The following is a 21,896-nucleotide window of genomic DNA, read 5'->3' on the forward strand; positions in this document are numbered from 1 at the left end:
TCACAATAGTGGAATTATAAAGGAGTGGGGAAATGGAGGATATACTGCTGAGGTAGAAACAATGATATTTGGCAATAATTTTTAAGGCAGAAGAAATGAGTATAAAGTGACTCCAACATTTCAAATGTAAGGAATGTGAGGATAATGGACAAAAATAGGAAAAATTAGAAGGGCTTGTTGGAGAGTAATGACTTCAATTATGGACATGTTAAATTTAAAAACAATACAATGGGCTAAGCTATTGGGAGTGAAAAAAGGATAAACTTAGAAAGTCAAGTTATCAAACCATTCTTTACCTTCTGAGCAAGAAGCTCAGCTTCTTGTCTCTTCCTTTCTTTCTCCCTAGGAAAAAATTAAGAAAAAGAATGTGAACATAACAAATTAAGAGACACTTGGGAGTGGCAAGATGGAGGCAGGATACCCAAGTTCAAATCCAGCTTCAGACAAGGTGGGACCACTTTAACTCTGGCTGCTATTCCCACTCCCCCAACCCAACTTATTTTCCAGTAATTTGCTAATTATAGACAGAAACTTTTTAAAAAGATTGGAGGGGATGGGGGGGGCAGCTACATGGTGCAATGGATAGAGCACCAACCCTGAAGTTAGGAGGACCTGAGTTCAAATCCAGCCCCAGACACTGAATACTTCTAGCTGTGTGACGCTGGGCAAGTCAACCCCAATTTTTTCAAGGAAAAAAAAAAGAAGAATGGAGGGTATAAGACTAGTTTTAAAGTCAGGATATACCTGAGATCAAACCAACTCTGCGATTCTAGAAGTAGGCATAATGCTCCAAAGCAAAGTTTACTCTAAGAAACTCTTAAGTTACTGATCCATTCAGAGAGGAATGATTTATTATTGTTTTTTTAAAAAGATCTGAAACACTATGAATTCTTGCTTAGAAAGGATGTTCAGAATGAAATCTAAAATATAATTTTTAGTTAAATCTAGGTACTAGAGCACACAGCACCTTTCTTGTTCCTCCTTTTTCCTTTTTTCTTCTTGAATCCGTTTCTCTTCTAGCATTTGTCTATAAACTCGTCGTGCAATTTGGCCCCTCAGTTGTTTCTGGAACACTACAGCTGCTTTCTTCAGGCACAAAAATCTTCTCCTCATGAGGAAGGCTCTGTAGTTCTTTTGTATTATAACTATGTGATAAAGGACTTTTCTGTAGTGTTTCCTGAAGGAAGAACAACCAATGAAATGAAGAGGGTTAGAGGAGTCATGGAAACATTGAGAATCATACCCTTTGATTTTAAGGCAGCAAAGAATACAAGTATCACCTACTTTTGTAACAATTCGTTAATTATGGTAATGCTTTTTCCACCACCCCCTACTCTCATGCACAGTACAAGGTCCATGTAAGTGAGGAAATTAGTATTATCTTGCCAAAAAAATGCACACTAGTGTGCATTTTTTATGACCCACACAAGAAGATACTTTTAAAAATGAAAGGTTTGATGTATTTTCTGCTTCTTTTAAGAAAAAAATTACCACAGCAGGATAACTTTGTCCTAAAGAAAAAGGAATGCATGGTGTTTCATGTGACATATTGTTCAGTATATGTGGATAGAACTAATATACACATGAAAAGAAATGGCCTCATTATGCAAAATACTTCAGAAGAGACCTCTATTGAATTACTGGGAAAATACAAAAGTAAACAGATGGGTTATACTACAAAGACTAATCCATAATGCATGAAATTAGGTAAGTAAATCAAAACATTTCAGCATAGTCACCTAATGTCATTTTTCTCTTTTTATTATCAGTGATGGGTCCCTTTTCCTTGTTTTTGTCAAAACTGAGATCACATGGCTCAATATAGTAGTAAACAGAATGGTGGGTGGGGGTTCAGAAGAGAGAGACTGCAGCAAAAACAAACTTTAAAAGCTCCACTGTTCTTAACTCACATAATCTTATACAAAAGCAGGAAAAACATTCCTTGTGTATTTATGGTTTAACAGGTTACTCACCGTGCCAGATAGCCAAGGATGTGAGCACGGATAACCATGGCTGCCTGGAAGACCTCCTTTTCCCGCTGTTTTTCCAATTTCTGTTCCAAGGACTCCCGAAGGAAGACCTGCTCAAAGAAAATTCAGATGTCAGGACCTCTTAAAGATCAAATTGTCAGGAAAACAGGTTTTACCTTCAGGGAATAACTCCAAGCCACAGAGTAGAACCTGTTGAGAATGGATTGAGTTATGTTTTGATAATGATTTGATAAGATATGAAATTACTGAATACTTAAGTAACAAGTAAAAGAAAGATAGCTTTTTTAAGAACAAAAAGGAAATCCAATGACAATGTCATTTCCTCACTGAGGCCATTTCCCCAAATGTCACTATGCTCAGCCAAACATTTGTTTTGATCTTGGTCCATTCATTAATGATTATTAAATGATAAGGGTTAGCTCCAGTTCATTGCATCTCTTACTCTGGGAACATGAATTCACATGATTTTATATTAAGAATTTAATTCTAGAAAAGAGAGTGAAGGCCAAAGGGTTTTCTGGATTCCTGATAAATGATTAAAACAAAAAAGACACTTTTATACATCACTTACTAAAAAGATTCCTGAAGATAATTCCTATGTTGCCTACTCCTTGGAGACAAGAATGAAAATCCTCCATTCACAACAGGTATTTCTACTTGCCTCTTAATTGTTAGGAGAAAAAATTCAGCTGCAGTCTGGTGTAATTTTTATATTATCAACCCTAACAAACATCATGGTTAAAAATGAATGCCATTTTCTACCCCACCCTCCAGAGTCAAGACATAATTAAGAGGCTTTAAATATCTCTCCTAAAAGAAAAAGAAAAGGGGGGGGGGGGGGGGGGGGGGGGGGGAGAGAGAGAGAGAGAATGAGAATATATCTATCCTTACATCTTGACTCATTTAATTTTTAGCCTGTAGGAAAATTTTGGTGGAATCTAAACTTCCTCATACATGATCTTAATTTTAGTATTTCCCATGAATCACACAGTGAGGTACTAGATTCCTGGTACTAGGCTCTAAGAGGCACTTCTGGACTAGTTTTCACATCATTTAGGTAAAAATACAAATAAACATCAGAAATAACATGACAACATTGCTAAATTTTAACCTGAAATTCTAAAAATTGTTTGCTGTATGAGATGCTTTTATATGTCTGCATATGAAAGTTATTTCATTTCATATGTAAGTGACCTAGTCTGTCCTATAGTTTACTGGAGAATTTATTGCATATCCAGACTTGAAAATTAGAATTGAAAATCTGCAGAGGAAAAAGGATTATTGCCATTAAGGACCACAAACTAAATTTGATACTTATCATGGTTCTGATTTTAGTAGGTTTTCTTTTTTAAAAACTTTTTTTTTAGTAAAAACAAAAACTTTTTAAAAAAGTACTGAAAACTTCAAATGAAATTAAGTTTTAGATATAAGACTTAACCTTGGGTTAATTTAAGTACATACAGCGAACTCTGTTACAACAGACATTTCCAAAGCCTGAGCCCAAAATGTAATAATGTGCCACTTGTTCCCCATGATAATCAGAGCAAAGCAATCCGAAGATATGTGTTTCCTCATGGTCCTCATAGAGATATTAAATGTAGTGAAATTAGACTATGAACAAACTATAATTTTTTCCTATCATTTCAGTCAAGCAGCTTGGGTTCCTCTAAAATTGGTTGATTATGGTAACAATAACTGCTCTATTCATAGAAAGGATGCTTTCCACAGTTACTGCTCCAAACTATGTTGTAATAGTAAATCAAAGGATACAGAGCTGGAAGAGACTTAAGACAGCCTCACTCTCTCATATTATAAATGAGTAAAGTGGGGTTCAGAAAGACAAAGAGATTTCCCAAAAGTCATACACAGAGTTAAGAATAACAGAATCAGAATTAAAACTCAAGTTATCTGACTGGATATTCACTTCTTTTTCCACTAAAATATGTCTAGATATGGATTTCTAAAAGATAAGAAAGCAAATATGACAGAAGTAAAAATAAAAGTAAAATTAAGTATATGTTGTCACAACATCTGTAAGGTCCCTTTAAATCTCACTTAAAAATTCTGTAGAAATCTTCGAGCAGAAAGAAAAGATCTTTCCTTGTGTTCAAAACAGGGGAAAAGTATGGAAAATCTTGGATTGTGCAGACTTTGATTTATATGATCATCATGATGCAAAAAGAAATTTCAATAGACTAGAATGAGAGATTAACTTGTTATGCCAAAGTTCCCTTTTAATGGGGTCACCAGTTCCTCCAATTGTCCTATTTCGTATTCTGCCTTAGGTTATGACTCTCCCCTCTTAATGGTTGAGATAACATTCCTTAATGTCATTAGAATATCAGTTAGCTCCTTCTATTAGGTTATCCCCACCTAGGTCCCTCCATTGTTGTTATTCCATAAAAGGCTCCCTGCCCAGAGACTCGGGTCTAAACTCTTCAAGATGATAGTCTCCTCTAGCCCTGGGATCAACATGGATGCATTGGTCTCAGTATTTCTCTCCATTTAATAAATTATTAAATATATATATAAAAATATATAAATATATATAAATCTCTGTCTTGCTCAGTTTCTTCGACATTACAAACTCTAGTAAAATTAGACTTGATAAAGGTAAATGTAAAGTCCCGTATTTGTGTTCAAAAATCCAATGTCCCAAGATGGGCACAGTATATCCTATGTAACCATATGTGTTAAAAAACAAACAAACAAAAAAAAAACCCAAAAACAAAAAAACAAACAAAAAAAAAGACAAAGGAAGGTGTTGGACTTTTTGAGGAACATAAAAAGTTAAGTTTCTATAGATATTGTCAAAACAGGATGAAAGGAGAGGTGAAGTACCTCGTTAAGATATCTCCAACCAATCACACTGTGAATCAAGGAAATGAGTGAACAACAATGTTCCTGACAAAAGGCCAAGGCTTAAACTGGCCCAAACTGGCTAGGATCAATGACAGGACACAAGCCTTTTGACATATTGAATGGGTAAATAAAGAGAATTGTAAATCTGGCCAATTGTAATTCTGATTGCAAATCAGACCTAATTTTAATTTGGACTGTAAAGCCGATCAATCTGAACACTGAAAGGAGGCGTAAAGAACCCAAATTAACAGTCTAAAGCTTGCCCCTGATTCTGTATTCTGTGTGTATCCCCAGTAAGCACTCCTGCTTTTCATGAGAATTGCTGAATAAGGGATTCTTCTCTCGGTCTAAGAGAACACTGGCTTTTTTTTTTGTAACACTGGTTCTGAACCAGCTAGCAAATGGGGAAACAGAGGGCATTATTTCCCAATCCTGCCGAGTTCCACAGAACCTTCTGATAATGACTTCAAGCTATATGAATCCAATGAGTTGCAAATTTTGTCATTTCTATATTTACAATGTCTCTACCATTCTCTTTCCTCAACACAGCCACAAACCTAGTTCAGCCCCTCATTTTTTTCCTCACAGATTACTGAAACAATTTACGACTGGGTATCCCTGTCTCAAAACTAATCCCTCTAATCCATCTTCCACATGATGTCAAAGAGCTTTTCCTAAAGTACAGCTCTGACCATGTCAACCGTTCCCCAGCTAATTAAATTCCAGTGACTGCCAAATCAAATATTAAAAACACTTTGGCATTTAAAGTTTTTCTTCATGGTGTTTCCTTCTTACCTTTCCAGCACTCATGCATCATTCTCTCCACCAAAACTCTTCTAATAGCCCATACTGGCCAACTTGCCGTGCCCCACAGACACCCATCACCTAAAACTAGCTGTTCTGTAGTATAGGGCTGGAGCTGACTATTCCAATATAAGTTATTTCTAGAAGGAAGAAGGCTACAGTAGAAAGAGAACTGAATTAAGTTGCAGGAGAATTAAGTACTAGTCTTGCTTCTGCCCCTAACTAGATGAATGTTATTCTAGAAGAGTCACAAGAATATATATGTGTGTGTGTGTGTGTGTGTGTGTGTGTGTGTGTATATATATATATAAAATATAAAAAATGAAAAGAAATTTACCTCTTTGTCCTGTTTCCACATTTGTTTTTAATTTAATAGCTTTTTATTTTATCAAATACATACAAGGATAGTTTTCAACATTCACTTTGCAAAACATTGTGTTTTTTCTCCTTCTCTCTCCCCCAATTCCCTCCCTTTCATAAACAGCAAGCAATCCAATATAGGTTAAAATTTTATTTCCACATCTGTTAAATAAAAAACTAGTATGAATGATATGAGAAGTAGTGCGAGATCTCTAAGATCCCTTTGGTTACAACAATAGGAAAATGAAGGCTTCTTTTATTTCTTAGGAAAATAGTAATTTGGCAAATCAGGTGGGAGAGGATATATTTATTTTAGAAACTATGGATGGGGCAATGAATAATGAAAAGTATTAGACACTAGATTATCTAAAAGGTCTGATGTACAGAATGATTCAATTGAGGGAGATGGAGTGGAGAATGATTTTAGAATCAGAGATCTGAGTTCAAGTGCTAACTCTACCAGTATGATCATAGGCAAGTCACATGTACTCTCTGATCTCAATTGCCTCATGCAAAAAATTATGATGTTGGAATGTATGTTTTTAGTTTTAAATTATAAATGCTCTATGAAATGATGAAATATTCTGGGAACAATAATTTAAAACACTAAAAAACAGAAGCTCTTATTTTAAACTCTCTTGCATTACTCACTCTATAACTTCTTTTATCACTCTATAAATATCTCTCATTATTCCAAAAACACAATTTATGTATTACTGCCTCTGTGACTTTGCAAACATTATTCTCCTAATTTTTTTTTGAACTTTATCAAATTATTTGTCATAATCTGACCATAAGAGTTATTCTATTTATACCAACTTTTCTGATTTACTATATTAAACAATGGCCTTCTTCTCAGCTTTAATTTCTTAAAACTATATAATCTCTATAAAGCTATTAATACCCAAGTATTTTCTTTATAAGGAGTTTATAAGCTTCTTAGAGCCAAGGAAGGACTGTTACCAAAACTACTTTTTTGTTCCTAAGTACTTTGTATAGGTGATTAATAAATGCCTTCCACTGATTGCTTGTGTTAGCCAAACTACAAATGTAACATTTCTTTCTGAGAAGTCATGTGGGAACTCAAGTTATATAACAACCTGAAAATGTTAGCTATTTCTATCTTTTTATTATCCCCAATTTGAATTATTTTGTCACTTATTGTTAGCCAATTCTTTTATACTTACTGTAGCTAACAGGATTTTTTTGTCTTCAAGGATAATCAAAGCACATATTAGTGTACTCATTCATCCACATTAGTCCTTATTTGGAACAAGGAGAAGAACCACTCAGTTTGAAGTATGTGAAGAATTATGAGGTTACTGATTGGGGAAATAAAAATATACTAAGAGAAGAGAAAAAAGACCTGGGGGTTACGTCGTATTTGATTTCTACACAGCCTGGCTATGTCTATTTACACACTTGTCTCTCCCACTAGATAGAATAAAAGCTCCTTGAGAACAAGAACTATTCTGTTTTTTTTTTTCCCCAAACACAACAAGATGCTTCCCTATCTCATCTTTTTCTTGTCTTGGAAGCAGGAAGAAGGCTTGAAAGCAGAAAGACATACTATCTGAGGGATGGTGTTGTCAGGAAGATTGGGGGGGGGGGGGGGGGGGGGGAAATGGAGAATAAAGAGAAAATTAAAGATGTTGAAGACAAACTTTTACAACTCCAAATCTTTTTGGGGGTTGGCTCAGTTCATATTTAATTACTGTCAGCAAAGAAAAGCTACCACTGTTATTTCTATCCTGCATAATTCTACATATATATAGCTCATCAGAAACAGAATTGACATTGCCAACATTGCTTTGCACAATGAGTCATTTTTTACTTAAGAATATACACTCTTATCATGAAAATTTAAATTCCCAGAATATTTGCTAATTGATATATGTACAAAGCCTGTCTTTATTTGATGCTATAATTCAACTTTTCAAAAGACATGAAACAATATTATTTCTTCGTTTACTCATAATGGTTTCTAAGGCTTGTCATAACTTAATAAATATAATTTTTATTGGATTTATCTTTTCAGACAAAATGAATAATGGAAAAAGCTTCATTAAGTTCTGCAAACTCTGTTCAGTACAGTCTGGATTCACAGTATTGAATAAGCTTCAAAACTGAGAGCAACCTCATATGAGTAGGTTAATACGAATTAACCTAAGTACCACAAATCATTTCTTTGATAGTATTCCTCTAGCACAAAGTTTCTTAAGCAATGGTAGCATAACTGAATGTGGAAGTCATGAAGTGATGCTTTATTATCAATATATGTCTAATTTGTGTACCAATTTTATATATCTATATACCAAAGACTATGTAAAAAATTTGGGGGGCAAAAAAGTGGGTCACAAGTAGAAAATATTTAAGCCCTATTCTAGCATACAAGAGTTGGGATTAGTAGTAGTGCTCAGTTTACAGATGTCAAAATCAAAATAAAAAATTTTTAAAGAAATTATGTATGCAAAAATAAGTGGATAAAAAGGGTATTTAATGAAAAAATCCAATTCAATAAACATTAATTAGCACAAGTTTAGAAAGAAATTAGTTTGGGTCGATAGGTAAGATAGGAAGATATCTATGTTAGATAATTCAAAATGTGGGTCCTCATGGCACTTAAAAACATGGATTTAGAGAAAAAAATTGGAATGTTCATGGATTTTAACTAGCAGAATATGTATTTTGAAGACATGAAAGAGACAGGACAACTATATATAAGCAAGGAAGAGTAACCACAATAATTCCTACCTTAGTCTTTCCAAGCTGCCATTCACTGTTAGTGTCATCATAGTGGTGAAGCAGGACAGTGCATTTTCCTTTGACATCTTCAGGAAGAGTCAGATTTCTCATCAATACTTTATATCTGTAAAGCACATACCATATTTAGTTGATATAATGAACTTTCTATTCTCCAAAACCCCTTGTAAATAATGTAAACAATAAGACACAGTATACAGTGTACTTCAGTGATCTAACAGAACCTTTACCTTTTATAAAAATCCTGAAAGGGTCTTCGGACAGGGAACCCAGCTTTTCTTATTCTCACAGTCTCCAGCATCCCAGAATATTTTAGTTGGTTAAGCACTAGTGCTTGATCAAACTGATCTGGCATCTAAAGAGAAATGAGTAAACTTTAAATAAGGTCAATAGCACCTTTACACCTCAAGAATCTCTGAGAGGTATCAGGACACCACCAAGCTTTTTGTACCTGCAACCTAATATTAACCTTGTCACTACAGACAATAAAATTGTGGCTCTATAGGGTCATCTATCTTGTATGCCTGGGGTCACAACAGGGATCAGTGAAGAGGCCAGAAAAAGGGAAAAAGGATATTCAAATATTTCTCAATTTCCAGCCCGGTAACCAACCTACCTATCAAGCTCAAGTTAATTACAGTTATCTACATAAGAGTATGAGAAGAAAGTTTATTTAATTAAAAGCATAAAAAAAAAAAATCAAGCCAAAAGACAAAAATTATATATTAAAAAAACACCACCCCCAATCTTTCCAGTTACTAACACATATCCTAAATACTGACCAAATAACAATATTTCTTCAGCATGAAGCAGACTAGGCAAGCAAGTTAAGTGCCACATTTACAGTGTCTTAGCCACTAGTTTTATTTGTTTAATCAGTCTTTCCCTTTCATTTCATTGGTGTCTTGCCATCTTAGTTAACTGTTTATAAAGAGGACCAAGGGATAGTCTCATAAACAGCTTTAAAAGTGTGAAAAATATAGAAAAAGAGAACATTTGTCTAGTTTGTCAGCCAGTCAACACAAAGTTAGACTAAAAACTATTTATACAAACAAGTTTTTCAAAGACAATGAAAATAAATAATAAAAATGGAGACTAGGTGTTTTAGAAGAAATAGTTACAAGTTCTTCAATTAGCAGAATGTTACATTTCAAAGAAGGTTATAGTCATGCAAAAACAAGAAGAAACACAGTTCTTAACCAAGAGCAGTCATCTAACTGGCAGAACTTTACAAATAATCCTGGCCCCAGTTTTTAATCTTTAAAATCTTTTAAAAGTTTTTAATCATCTAAAATAGCTTAGTCAACAGAAGAAAGAAATAGAAACATAATTATCATCATAACTAGATATCCCAAACTTTGTTTAAAAAAAATTATCTTGTCCAAATATTGCCTATCAAATCAATTTAGTATTTACTAACAAACTTATCTTGGGAATATTATAAAATATTTAAGTCATTAGATAATTCTAATGTTTTCACTAAAAAATTTAATTTGACCAGAAAATCATTTACATAAGGAAATTATATTGGCTATTTACCTAAATAAAACTTCTCCCAAGAATAGCCCAGTCTCTTACATTTATTGATGGAGTACAGATAAGGCTCAAACATTTTATTAACTTTAAATTCAAGCAAACATTTCAAAAGTAAAGATAATAAATCTGCCATTCAAATTCTTCAAGATAAAGTAGCTTGTGCTTGAAAAGACTCTACACCTGACTCATACCAGGAAAAAAAGCACACCATTCACTAAGTTTCTTTTTACTTCCATTCTACTTTTCTTCTTTTAACAGTCAAAAGGAGTTCTGTAACTACTTAGCTGCAGAGCCATGAAAACAAACTAAAACAAACTACTCGGCAACTTCAAACGTAAAGCTCAGAAACACTTACCATCTTACCTTCTTCTAGGTAGTCCCTATAGCCTTCTGTTTGGCTCCACGGCCAAAATTCATATGGAAAACAACAGCTACACACTGACCTTTATTCCCCAGGGCTAAAGACACTGAACAATAATGAACACCATTCCTGTGCTTTAAAAAGTGCTCAGTCACCATGGCAACCCCTCCCATTCTGGGGATAATTAGTGTGGTGTGGTTGTAGGATTTGATACAGGAGAGGGAGTGAGGGGGCAGTGAGATTCCTCGACCAAACACTATTGCTACTTCTAGTCTCCCATTGAGATTGTGTTTCTGTCCCTTTTAACCATAATTTAAAGGGTGGAGTGGGGAGAAGGGGCTATAGGCTGATTGTCACTGTAGGCAACGAACATTTACAATCACAGCAGAAATATGTTGCATTTCTAATAGCAGTGTTCTTTCTAGCTTCAACTCCCCCCCTTCCTTTTGGTGAACTTAATTTTGAAAGAAAACACAGTTGGAACCAGAACAAGAAGCAACTTAAAGGCATTTGGCCTTTCAAAAGTTCTCAGCTGTGCTTTGGTCTTGATTAGTAACTAGTTGGTTTTTTTTACCCCCCTTCTTCCCAGAACGGGAGATTCAACTAAAGAAGTCTCCAGCAGGGAGAAAATATGGACTTTCAGATAGAGACAAATGAGGTTAGGTTTCTGAGGGGATGGCTGCAGGGGAAGTATATATTCACTAGCTTCAAGTTTCAAGGGTACATAACAAATATCTATGCGGATTTACACATCTGGTGTAAATGTCCTGAATTTCAAATCACAGGGGTTTTCAGCCCCTTCCAAAAGTAGACTACTAAAATGTGTATGAAGCTCATAGACATTAATTGCAAATCAGACCCAAATTTTAGGTTCAATCAGGTGGCTTAAGCCAAAAAGACTTCTCTCCCCCTCCCCAAGTTTTCTCATGAAGGGTTTGATTTCAGTCAAATTCCATTAGATAAAGTACTTATTAGCAGTATGCTTTATAAAGAAAAAATGATTACACCGTTTTCTCAATTCTATCAACTCTTCAGAATTTCAACTCTGAGAATGATTTAGAGTGAAAAGGGTTAACTCAAATTACTGTTTGTTTTGAAATTTTATCTTTATACGTATTAAATCAATAATTCATTCAAGTCTTACATATTCCTGTCACTAGTGAAAATCCATCGAGAAGCAAGAGTAAGAAATATTGCATTTGATAAAATGAACTGCTATCTGCCCCTTTTATATTTCAATGGAAAAACTAACCTGTATGTGCATTAATTTTATGTCCTGATAATATCCACTCAACTCTCCCCCAAATTCAATCTTTCACAATCCTTCCACTGATTAATGCATTCTTATGTGAAAGGTTAGTTATTCTAGAAAAAAAAAATTACTCCAAGGTTACCACAATTTTTAAGCCTAAACTTTTCTAAGTCTTTAAAACCAAAGTTTCATTAAGAATAAGGTCTTCCCTATTAACCAGCTGAGAAAGTGCTTCCAATGTCCACATGTGTTTTTTCTGGCTCTAACATAGGAAGTAACAGGCATCTTCAAGGGAGCTACCTTATACTGGCCTCAGCTCCATCAGAACGGTTATTAAATATTATCAGATCAACCTGTGCTTCAAATGGTTTTCAGCCCTGCTCATTAAGAAAGCTATCCCTTCAAAGCACTGGACAGAATAATTAGGTCACCAAGGAGGACATCCTGTACTCACAGAACACACCTTCCACCTGCTGCCGACAAGGAACATTTATTGGGAGTCTTGAGTCAGTTGGGCAAAGGAGGCAGAAATGGAACTTATCCTTTCTCTGGCCTCAGGTGGAAGGAAAAGGAGGAGGGAAAAAGAAAAAAGGGGGGGGGGAGGAGAAAAAGACAGAGGAGGAGAGAAGAGGAAGAGAGGAGACTGCCAGCGAGGCAAGGAGAAAGCACAAGGTTCAGACTCCAACCTTTTCTGCACCAAATAGGATGAACAATCAATCAATCAATTTACCAGAGCTCATTAACAGCCTATTGTGTGCCAAGCACTAAGGTTACAAGAGGGAGGAAATACCTAGACTAAAGGAAATTATCTGGGGGTTGGGGGGTGGGGCTGTGTGAAGAAAATTTCTAAAAATAGATTTGGAAAGGGAACTTTTGATCTGATTTTTCTAGTGCAGCATGATAAGTGTAGAAATACATTTGGAAGAATTGTTTTTACTTATACTGGCTTATTTGCTGTTTAGGAGAGGGGAATGTTGGGCAGGAAGGGAGAAAAAATTTGGAACACAAGATTTTGCAAGAGTGAATGTTGAAAACTATCTTTGCATGTATTTTGAAAAATTAAAAGCGATTATTATAAAAATTAAATAAATACAAAAATATATAAAGGAAACCAATATAACTATATATACACAAAGTAGTTACATTCAAGGTAGTTGGGCGAAATCAAAAAGATCTTCCTGCATAAAATGGTGCTTGAGATGCTGATTAAGTATAATCCTAAAGAGCTCTAAAGATCTTTCAAGGAGCCCCAGAAATCAAAACTATTTTCATAATTCGTTAAGCAACTAGGTGGCTTTCCTCAAGTCCCAACTAAAATTCCCAACCAAACCTTCTTAATTTAAATGTTTTTCCCATTTCAATTACTTCCTGCTTGAACTTTTACAAAACTTGTTTTGTGCCTACATTTTTTGCTTGCAAGTACCCACCTACCCACTCACTGGAGATTGTAAACTACTAGGGGGCAGCAATCAATTTTTGCCTCTTTTTGTCGTCCCAGTTCTTAATAGAGCCCCTGGGAAGAATGAGATGTTTCATAAACCAGCCATTAAAGATCTCTGCAAAAATACTTAAAACAATCACTTGTCTTATTGCATTTTGGACTTGGAAAATGACCTATTTTAAGTAAAAATGTTATTTTTTATTAACATGTAAAGGGTATATTATCATAAATGAGGATGCTATATATTTTTGTTTTAATTTTTAATATGATAAATATATAGATATACCACACTGAGGTCCCGAGGTCAATTTATTCTTTTAATTTATAATTTATCTTATAAGAATCCTGAGACTTGTGTTTGGAAGTGATTGAAAAGAAAGAGAAGTAAGGAAACAGTATGTTCTAGGCAGGGAGATGGTCAGAAATGTCAAAAGCACATAAATGGATGAAGTGTTTTGAGTGAGGAACAGGAAAAGACTGATATGTGATGAGGTTGGAAAGACAGGCTGGTACCAGGCTGCAAACATCACTAAAAGCTAGACTGAGGAATTACTATTTTATCTGTGAGGTAATAAGTCACTGGAATTAACTGAGTAGGAGACAGATCTTCACTTCACTTGTGAAGATTCACTTCACAATCCATATGGAGGATGGATTGCAGTGGGCAGAAATTTGAGTCAGGAAGACCAATTAGGAAACTGATGCAACGATTCAGAGAAGAGACTGCAGTGTTTTGCAGTATATATATCCATGTAATCTTTGTACATCTATGGTTTATGCCCTCAAAAGAGCAGAATATATTAAACTAGAACACAAATCTTAAAATATGGTATTCTTTCTAATGGAAACAAATTTGGCCAACAAATTTGGCTTTGGAAAAATCCTTAGGGAACTAACTATAAAGGGCTAGCAACAAGCAAGTTCCAGGCAAATATAAAGCAGTAAGAAAAAATGGTGTATATATAAAATACAGTGCTAAAGTATTTTTTCTAAAGGGTGGGTCTGATCACCTTATTCTCCAAAAACCTCAAGCAGCTTGCTATTACTTCTAAGATCAAATACAATTCTTCTGTTTGGCATTTAAAGCCCTTCCCAATATGGTCCCAACCAACCTTTCTAGTCTTATTATATTCCCAGCTCTGTGCATTCCATATAGAGACAATCCAAAATGGCCTTGTTATAGTCTCATTACACAGTATCCCCTCTGATGTACTTTATAGGGCATGCAACATATATGTCATTCTTATCTCCCATTCAAGGCATGCTTTCATCTCCATTTCTGGTTTCTTTCAAAATACAACCATCTTCTACATCAAAAATATTTCCTTATAACCATAAAGAAGGGAAAAGGACCCACATGTACAAAAATGTTTGTAGTAGTTCTTTTTGTGATAGCAAAGAATTGGAAAATGAGTAGATGCCCATCAATTGGGGAATGGCTGAACAAATTGTGGTATATGATGATAATGGAATATTTTTGCTCTACAAAAAATGATCAAAAACCTGATTTTAGATAGGTTTGGAAAGAGTTACATGAATTGACATTGAGTGAAACAAGCAGAGCCAGGAATACACTGTACACAATAACAGCAAGAATGAGCAAAGATCAACTATGAAAGACTTGGTTCTTCTCAGCAGTTCAGTTATCCAAAGTAATCCCAATAGATTTTAGACAGAAAATGCCATCTGCATCCACAAAAAGAACTATGGAGATTGAACGTAAAACACATGCTTTGTTCACTTTTTTTTTTTCCTTCCCATGGTTTTTCCCTTTTCTCTCATCCAACATGATTCATAAGGTAATGTCTATTAAAAATAAATAAACTAAGTAGAAGAAAAAAAAAAAAAGGAGGAAAAGCGCGCAAAAAATTTCCTTTTTCCTTTAGTTATCAGAATTATCAAATAACCTCATAATTACTTTGTATGAATTTCCTATGTGCTTATATATGTAAATGTTTGTAAGTTTCTTGACAGAGTTTAAGCTCCTTGAGAGCAAGGACTATCATTTTTATCTTCTCTATCTTCACTACCTAACAGTACCTTGAACTGTGTTTAAGTAAATGTAAAGTACTATAGACATACCATTACTCAATGTCCACAAAAAGATGTTTTTTTTCCCCTCAATTGAACAGATATATTTTTATACAGCTTTTCTCCAAATTATGAGGTTCATAAATTTATAAAGGACCAACTAGCCAATCCAATAAACATTTAATCACCTGTATGAACTTTTGGTATTTGCAAGCATAAGACATGGTCTCTGTTCTCAAGGATCTTATACTTAAGAAGCTTTAATCTATACCACCTGGCACATTCTTACTGTTACTGTGTACTATGTATTCCTGCTTCTACTGTTTTGCTCAGTATCAGTTCATATGAATCTTTCCAGGCCTTTCTAAAATCAGCTTGTTCATCATATTTTATAAAACAATAATCTTCCATTATCTTCATATATCACAACTTATTCAGCCATTCCCCAATTGTTGGGCATCTACTCATAAAGTCATGCTTGTTCAGTATGGATTGATAAAGATAGAGATATTGCAAAATGCTGAAAGAAAGCCAGCTTTTTAAGATCTAATTTTATAGGGAAAATAAGATATTACTGAATATATTACAAAAATGCTTAATATTCTTTCACATCAACCTAGATTTATCATAATATCTATTAAGGCAGCAAATTATTCTGCACAGAAATTAACTTTGAATTTATTTTATTGTGGAGGGATCCAAACAAATAATAATGGATCAAAGAACAAGTATTTAAAAACAACTAAAAACAAAAATAACTGGACAAATTCAATACAACTATGGTTTGGAGATGAGTGGTTCTAGTAGTACAAGTGGAGTAACTTTACTAATATTCACAGAGAGACATGTAGAACAAGATCTTGCTATGTTTCCACTAGTTTGCTCCTGTGTATGTAACTCACAGGTATGGGGTACTTAATATTTTACAAAGAACTTTCCTCACAACCAACTGTGAATGAAATAAACAGGGTGTATGTTACTATCCCCATTTTTCAGATGCCATTTTTCAGAGGCTCAAAGAAATTAAATGACTGCACAGTTAATAAATAGCAGAAACAAGACACAAATATTTGTCTCAAGTAAAACACCTTTTTATTTAACAATGGTCTTTTTTCAGGACATCTAAATGATGAAAAAGAGCTCTGGACCAGAAGTGAAGAAGTGAGGAAGGGCTGAGTTTAAATCTGACTTCTGTTTTACATAATTTCGGTCTGCCTCAGTTTCCTAATCTGTAAAACAGAGAAGCTGATAACAGCTACTTCTCAGAGTTGTGAGAGAAAAAAACTGAGCCAATATTTGTAGAGCGCTATGTAAATTCTAGAAGGTAGTGGCAGAAAGAGAAGAAAAATAACATATAAAGTTGTTTACTGTTCAGCCCCTTTTTCTCAGATGTTACAAAGTAGTTAAATCTGAACAAAAAAAGGCACAGACTTCCATCCTAAGAAGGTACAGGAAAAATGGAACACCGGTAGTGTAAAATGATTATCAAAAGTATAGAAAAATAAAATTTAAAACTTAAAAATTAAAAAAAATAGAAATAGAAAAAGAATGAATAAAAAAGAATCATTGCCAAATGATTCTCCCCAGACATTAAGACTCTCTCTGATCGACTCTCTGAGTAACCAGCCTGGGGCAGGCAGCTAGGTGGCCCATTGAATGGATAGAGCATCAGTCCTAAAGTCAGGAGGACCTGAGTTCCAAGATGATCTCAGACACTTAACACTTGCTGTGTGACCCTGGGCAAGTCACTTAATCCCAATTGCCTCAGGGAGGAAAAAAGTAACCAGACTTTTTTTGTGTGTGTGGTGTCATAAACAAAGAGTGCTGATCTTGGATTAAGGAAGGCCTGAGTTTGAAGGTGACTCCCAGACAAGATGACTATGTAAATTTAGGCAAGTTACTTAAACTTTCTCACCCTTAATTCCATTAAAAACAAATAAACAAAAAACCTCACAAACCCATAAAATGTAAAATATTCAACTCAGAAGTCAAATTGTGAAGATTAAATAATATATGTCTATTATACAAGCAATAATATATATAAAGCACTTTAAGGTGATATTTAAGTGTCAGCATGAAAGCACATGGGACAAAATTTAGTCTAAAAGCGTTAGACCTCCTGTTGGTGAGTCATTTGCTAAATCTTGGGAGAGTATGCAATTTATATGAAATAGGAAGACTGGAATAGATACATCTGACTTGAATCAATTATTTTATAGACTTAAAGATACAACAGAATATATTGACCAACACAACACAAAGCCATCCTTTTTCTAAAACTTTTACAAAGATGTCAGTTTATGATGTGAAAACTGAAGCCCAGGGAAGTAACATCTCAAATATCACACAAGCTAATTAGTGACATAAGAGAATTCACTGATCATGCTATGAGATCATATTGAGACCTGGGCAATACCTCAGTGTGTGTCATAGGATCCTAGGATCAGAGATTTAGAGCTAGAGACCTTAAGGGTTTAAAGTCTAAATGTCTCCTTTTATAGAGATGATGGAGCTGAGGCTGAGAGAGTGGGAACAATTTGTCCCCAGATCTTATAAGCACCTAGCAAAATTGGGTGGAAGTGAAGTGGACTTATATCATGACATGTCTACTACCTACCTCCCATTTCCAAATTTCTGTCCAATAATCCTTCTCCTGTACCATATACATATTTAAGTCTAATCAAAAATAATACCTAGTCAGCCATCAAAGGGAAAAAAAAGAAAATATAAAATGAAGAGTAGTTTAAAGGTACTATTCATTTGGCATGTAACCCCGGACAAGTTACAACCTTTTCTATACTTCGTGTCTTCATCTTAAAATGGTAAGGGATTAAACTAATCATCCCTGTAATTCTTGCCAGAAATAAAATTCTGAGAGTCCTTGGTCTCCGATTCATAGAATTACAAACTTAGAGGGGGAAAAAAGATATCAGAGACATTCTAGTCTAACTCAATCTTGTTACATAAGGACCAAACAAGTTAAATGGCATGCCCACAGTCTATGAGTTACATGTACTTTCAAGGAAAATTCTAAATATTTATTGAGGAAAAAATCATAATTCTTCCTATTTATAAGACATTCACTTCATATTTATCTATGAGTGAATGGCCAGTGTAACATAAGTATAAGGAACAATCTTAGGTAAAGATGAAAGCTTCCTTAGTTTTAATTTATTTGCTAATTTTTTTACAGGAATATTGCAATCAAGAATCAGATTTAGAGCTGAAAGGGGCCTTAAAGATTGTATTCCAGCCTCGTTATGTATTACATCTGAGATAGAAAGGTGATGTAACAATGTTTAGCATCCACAAGGAATAGTATTATAAAGAATTTAGAATTAATCAAGTTAAAATATAAGGTACATACACAGATACCCATCTCCCACCCCTGCCATAATATGTAAAAAATATATTGGAATTAACATATTTGAGGGGCAGAGAGTAGAGCAAAGAGATGCAAAAAGAAGACAGACCAGACAGAAGGACCAGAGTTCCAATATCACAAAAATTAAGAGTACAGAGATATTCAAGAGGAAAAGAATGACTAACAGGTTTAAATACTGCAGACAGTTGAGAAGGATATAAATTGAGAAAAAGTCCAGATTGTTATGAATGCTAATGCTGTTTTTATAATTTACAGAGTGTAGTATTAAAAGTCTAGTGATGTTTCCTACCACAAAATTTTCTAGACTTATTTAGGAAATCATAATGTGAACATTCAATTGTCTAACAGTTGGACAGAATAAGGTGCTTTTAGGTTCCTGCAATATGACAGATTCTAAAGGACAACATAAATGGATAGTTATGTCATCAGCAATTATCTAAACAGAATTCTGTTGAGTATTCAACTACACAAAGCAGAAGTTTCCTATTTCTTGGTAGGGGATAATATGAGGAACACATCCTTTGGCTTTTGTTGATTTGTGAATTGACATTACCTGGTGAGATTTTGAGTAGCATTAAGTTATGAGTCTATTCTGTAATTATAGAGTTAACTAGTAGATAAAACACTGAGTCAGGGTAACATTAAATGGAATCCTCACACAAGTTTCGCTTATACTCTCTAAGGTTCAGTTTTCATATCTGTAAAATAGGATTATAGCTTTTGCCTTATAAAATTATTGAGAGGATCAAATGGGAATGTACATAAAGTGCACTGAATACCTTAAAAACCTACAGAAATATGTGCTATTATTAATATTAACCATATGGCACATAGTAACTAATAGAATGAAATATATTATGAAGTGGCATCACATAGGAGAAGACACAATTTACTACTTATAAGTTAAAGGTTCTACTAATGGCTTTGCTATTAAATAGCTGTGATTTGGGTCAAGTTGTTTTACTTGTCTGCTTCATTTATAAAAGAATAAGAATTCTAAAGTCCCATAATAGCAATAACCTTTCATGAATTCTAAATTCAGGATGGGGAGGGGGGAGAGAAAGTGTGGCTAGACAACATTTTTATAAAAGAGAATACTGGAGTTTTAGCAGAGAGTAATCCCAGTCAACAGTGTGACACAGCAGCCAAAAAAAAAAAAAAAAAAAAAAAAAAAAAAAAAAAAAAAAAAAAAAAAGGAAATGCAGTCTTAGGTAGAATTAAGAAGATGGCATCCAGAACAAGAGAAGTGACAGTTCTATTATATTCCTCAGCTAGAACATTTTGTTCAGTCCTGGGCATCCCACTGACAAGACAGAGCATGTCAATATGGTGAACAGACTCAAAGCCATGTCATATAAAAATCTTTTGATGGGATTGAGCAATATTAAGCCTAAAGGAGAGTAGGAGGAGTAGAAGACACAATTGTCTTCAGCTATTTGAAGGATCACCATATGGAACAAGAAATCAGACTTATTGTGTTTGAACTAAAAAGCCAAACAACTAGGAAGCTAGACTCAATAGCAAGACTGACTTTGGTTTGTGACAGAAAATGTTCCTAATAACTTTGTAAAGGCAGAATGTCTGAGGAAATAGTAAGTTCCCTAAAAATGACATCTCCAACTGAAGGCTGAATGATAGACTGGAAATACTGTATAGGAGTCAAGTTGAAGTATAGCAAGTAGATAGAACATTGTACTTCTACTCATGTCCTACCACTGATGTGTTCTAGCTCTATGACCTTGTGTAAAATCACTTGATATTCATTTTAAATTAAGAGTGCTAGACTAACTGATCATTAAGGTTCCTTCTAAATCTATAATCTGTGATCTACTAAGTTAAAGCTACATTCTCATGAATATTGGAAATTTTGCATGGAGATGAAATCATAGATGATTTAATTTACATTCTACACAAATTATATTTGTTAGCTATCCACATGAACCAGGTATGTATGAATCCTGCAACTGAATGTCAGTTACTGGAGAGGATGGATTCTTGTGTGTTGTTTGTGTGTGTGTGTGTCTATCTGTCTGTGTGTGCTTATCTTTTTTTACCATCAATATCCAGAATATAGTAGTTGCTTAATAATGACCATGTATAAACATGTATATTGACCATTTATAAACATATTTATAATACAAAGGAATCTATATTATAGCTCAAAAAACACAGGGACTTATATGAATTATAAATCAAATACCATTATGATTATTAATAGTTACTATGTAATCAAAGACAACTTCTCTGGTATATAAATGTTTTTCTTAAATGTTGTCAGGCTTGTTGTGACAAGTAAACAATACACTTCAATTTAAAAGAGCTGTACAAGCTTCACAACAATATAAGGAAAGAAAGTTGCCTTAGAAATAGTCTAAGGGAAATAATAGTCTCAGGGGAAAGTAAAGGAAAATTTGGATGGACTCAGCACAGTTTTGTTGAAGGAAAAAGACTGATTATGTACATTTTATATGAAGGAGGAAAATAATTATTTATAGAAATGAATAAAAGCTAAAGAGCAGACTTTCACAGAAAATCCACTTTAAAGACTTTTATGAATAGAAAAAATAGGCAGGTAGACACTGAGTTGAATTGGGGAATTGACCTGGCAAGACTGGGCTGAAATGGCATTTGCAGTCATCCAAATTAGTCTGCCAGGAATTAAACCAAATTGCAGCCAAACATTATCCACAACTCCTTCTCACTCCTACAAATCTTTCTGTATTTTACTGGGCTCAATATACAAAAAATGTTTTAGTGAGTTCTGTATATTTGAAATTGCAAAATGAGAACTTGCAAGTCCAATGTCCTATATTGAATTTCTATAGCCCCTTAGATACAGCGAAGCTTTGATAAACCTGAAATGTTTTAAGACTAATGCATTTAAATTAAAAAAAAAAACCCACATCATTCTTAAGGCACAATACATAATCCTAAATATACATATGCCTTCTTTTAAATAAAATCCAAGTTTACATTACATTAACTACAACTTTTATCACATAGATGATAAAGTATAACAATTCAGTTATATAGAACCTTAAACTGGAAAATTAAATAATCTATAGAATGACCTATACTGTGTTAGATCCTTGAGGACAGGGAATGTACAT

The 21,896-nt window shown here is 34.2% G+C and overlaps 1 protein-coding gene across 1 annotated transcript in view; it reads right to left on the reverse strand.

The window, feature by feature from the left end:
• The window catches only part of MYO10 (myosin X), a 220,568-nt gene that overhangs the window by 35,208 nt on the left and 163,464 nt on the right, over positions 1–21,896 (reverse strand). The window contains exons 20-24 of the mRNA XM_003759635.4: positions 9,011–9,135; positions 8,772–8,886; positions 1,974–2,080; positions 968–1,177; positions 297–342 (exon numbers count right to left, since the gene is read on the reverse strand). Coding sequence (XP_003759683.1) covers positions 297–342; positions 968–1,177; positions 1,974–2,080; positions 8,772–8,886; positions 9,011–9,135 — 603 coding nt within the window. The remainder of the gene's footprint in view (positions 1–296; positions 343–967; positions 1,178–1,973; positions 2,081–8,771; positions 8,887–9,010; positions 9,136–21,896) is intronic.

Source organism: Sarcophilus harrisii, chromosome 1, assembly GCF_902635505.1.
Source record: "Sarcophilus harrisii chromosome 1, mSarHar1.11, whole genome shotgun sequence".
Classification (NCBI taxonomy): domain Eukaryota; kingdom Metazoa; phylum Chordata; class Mammalia; order Dasyuromorphia; family Dasyuridae; genus Sarcophilus; species Sarcophilus harrisii.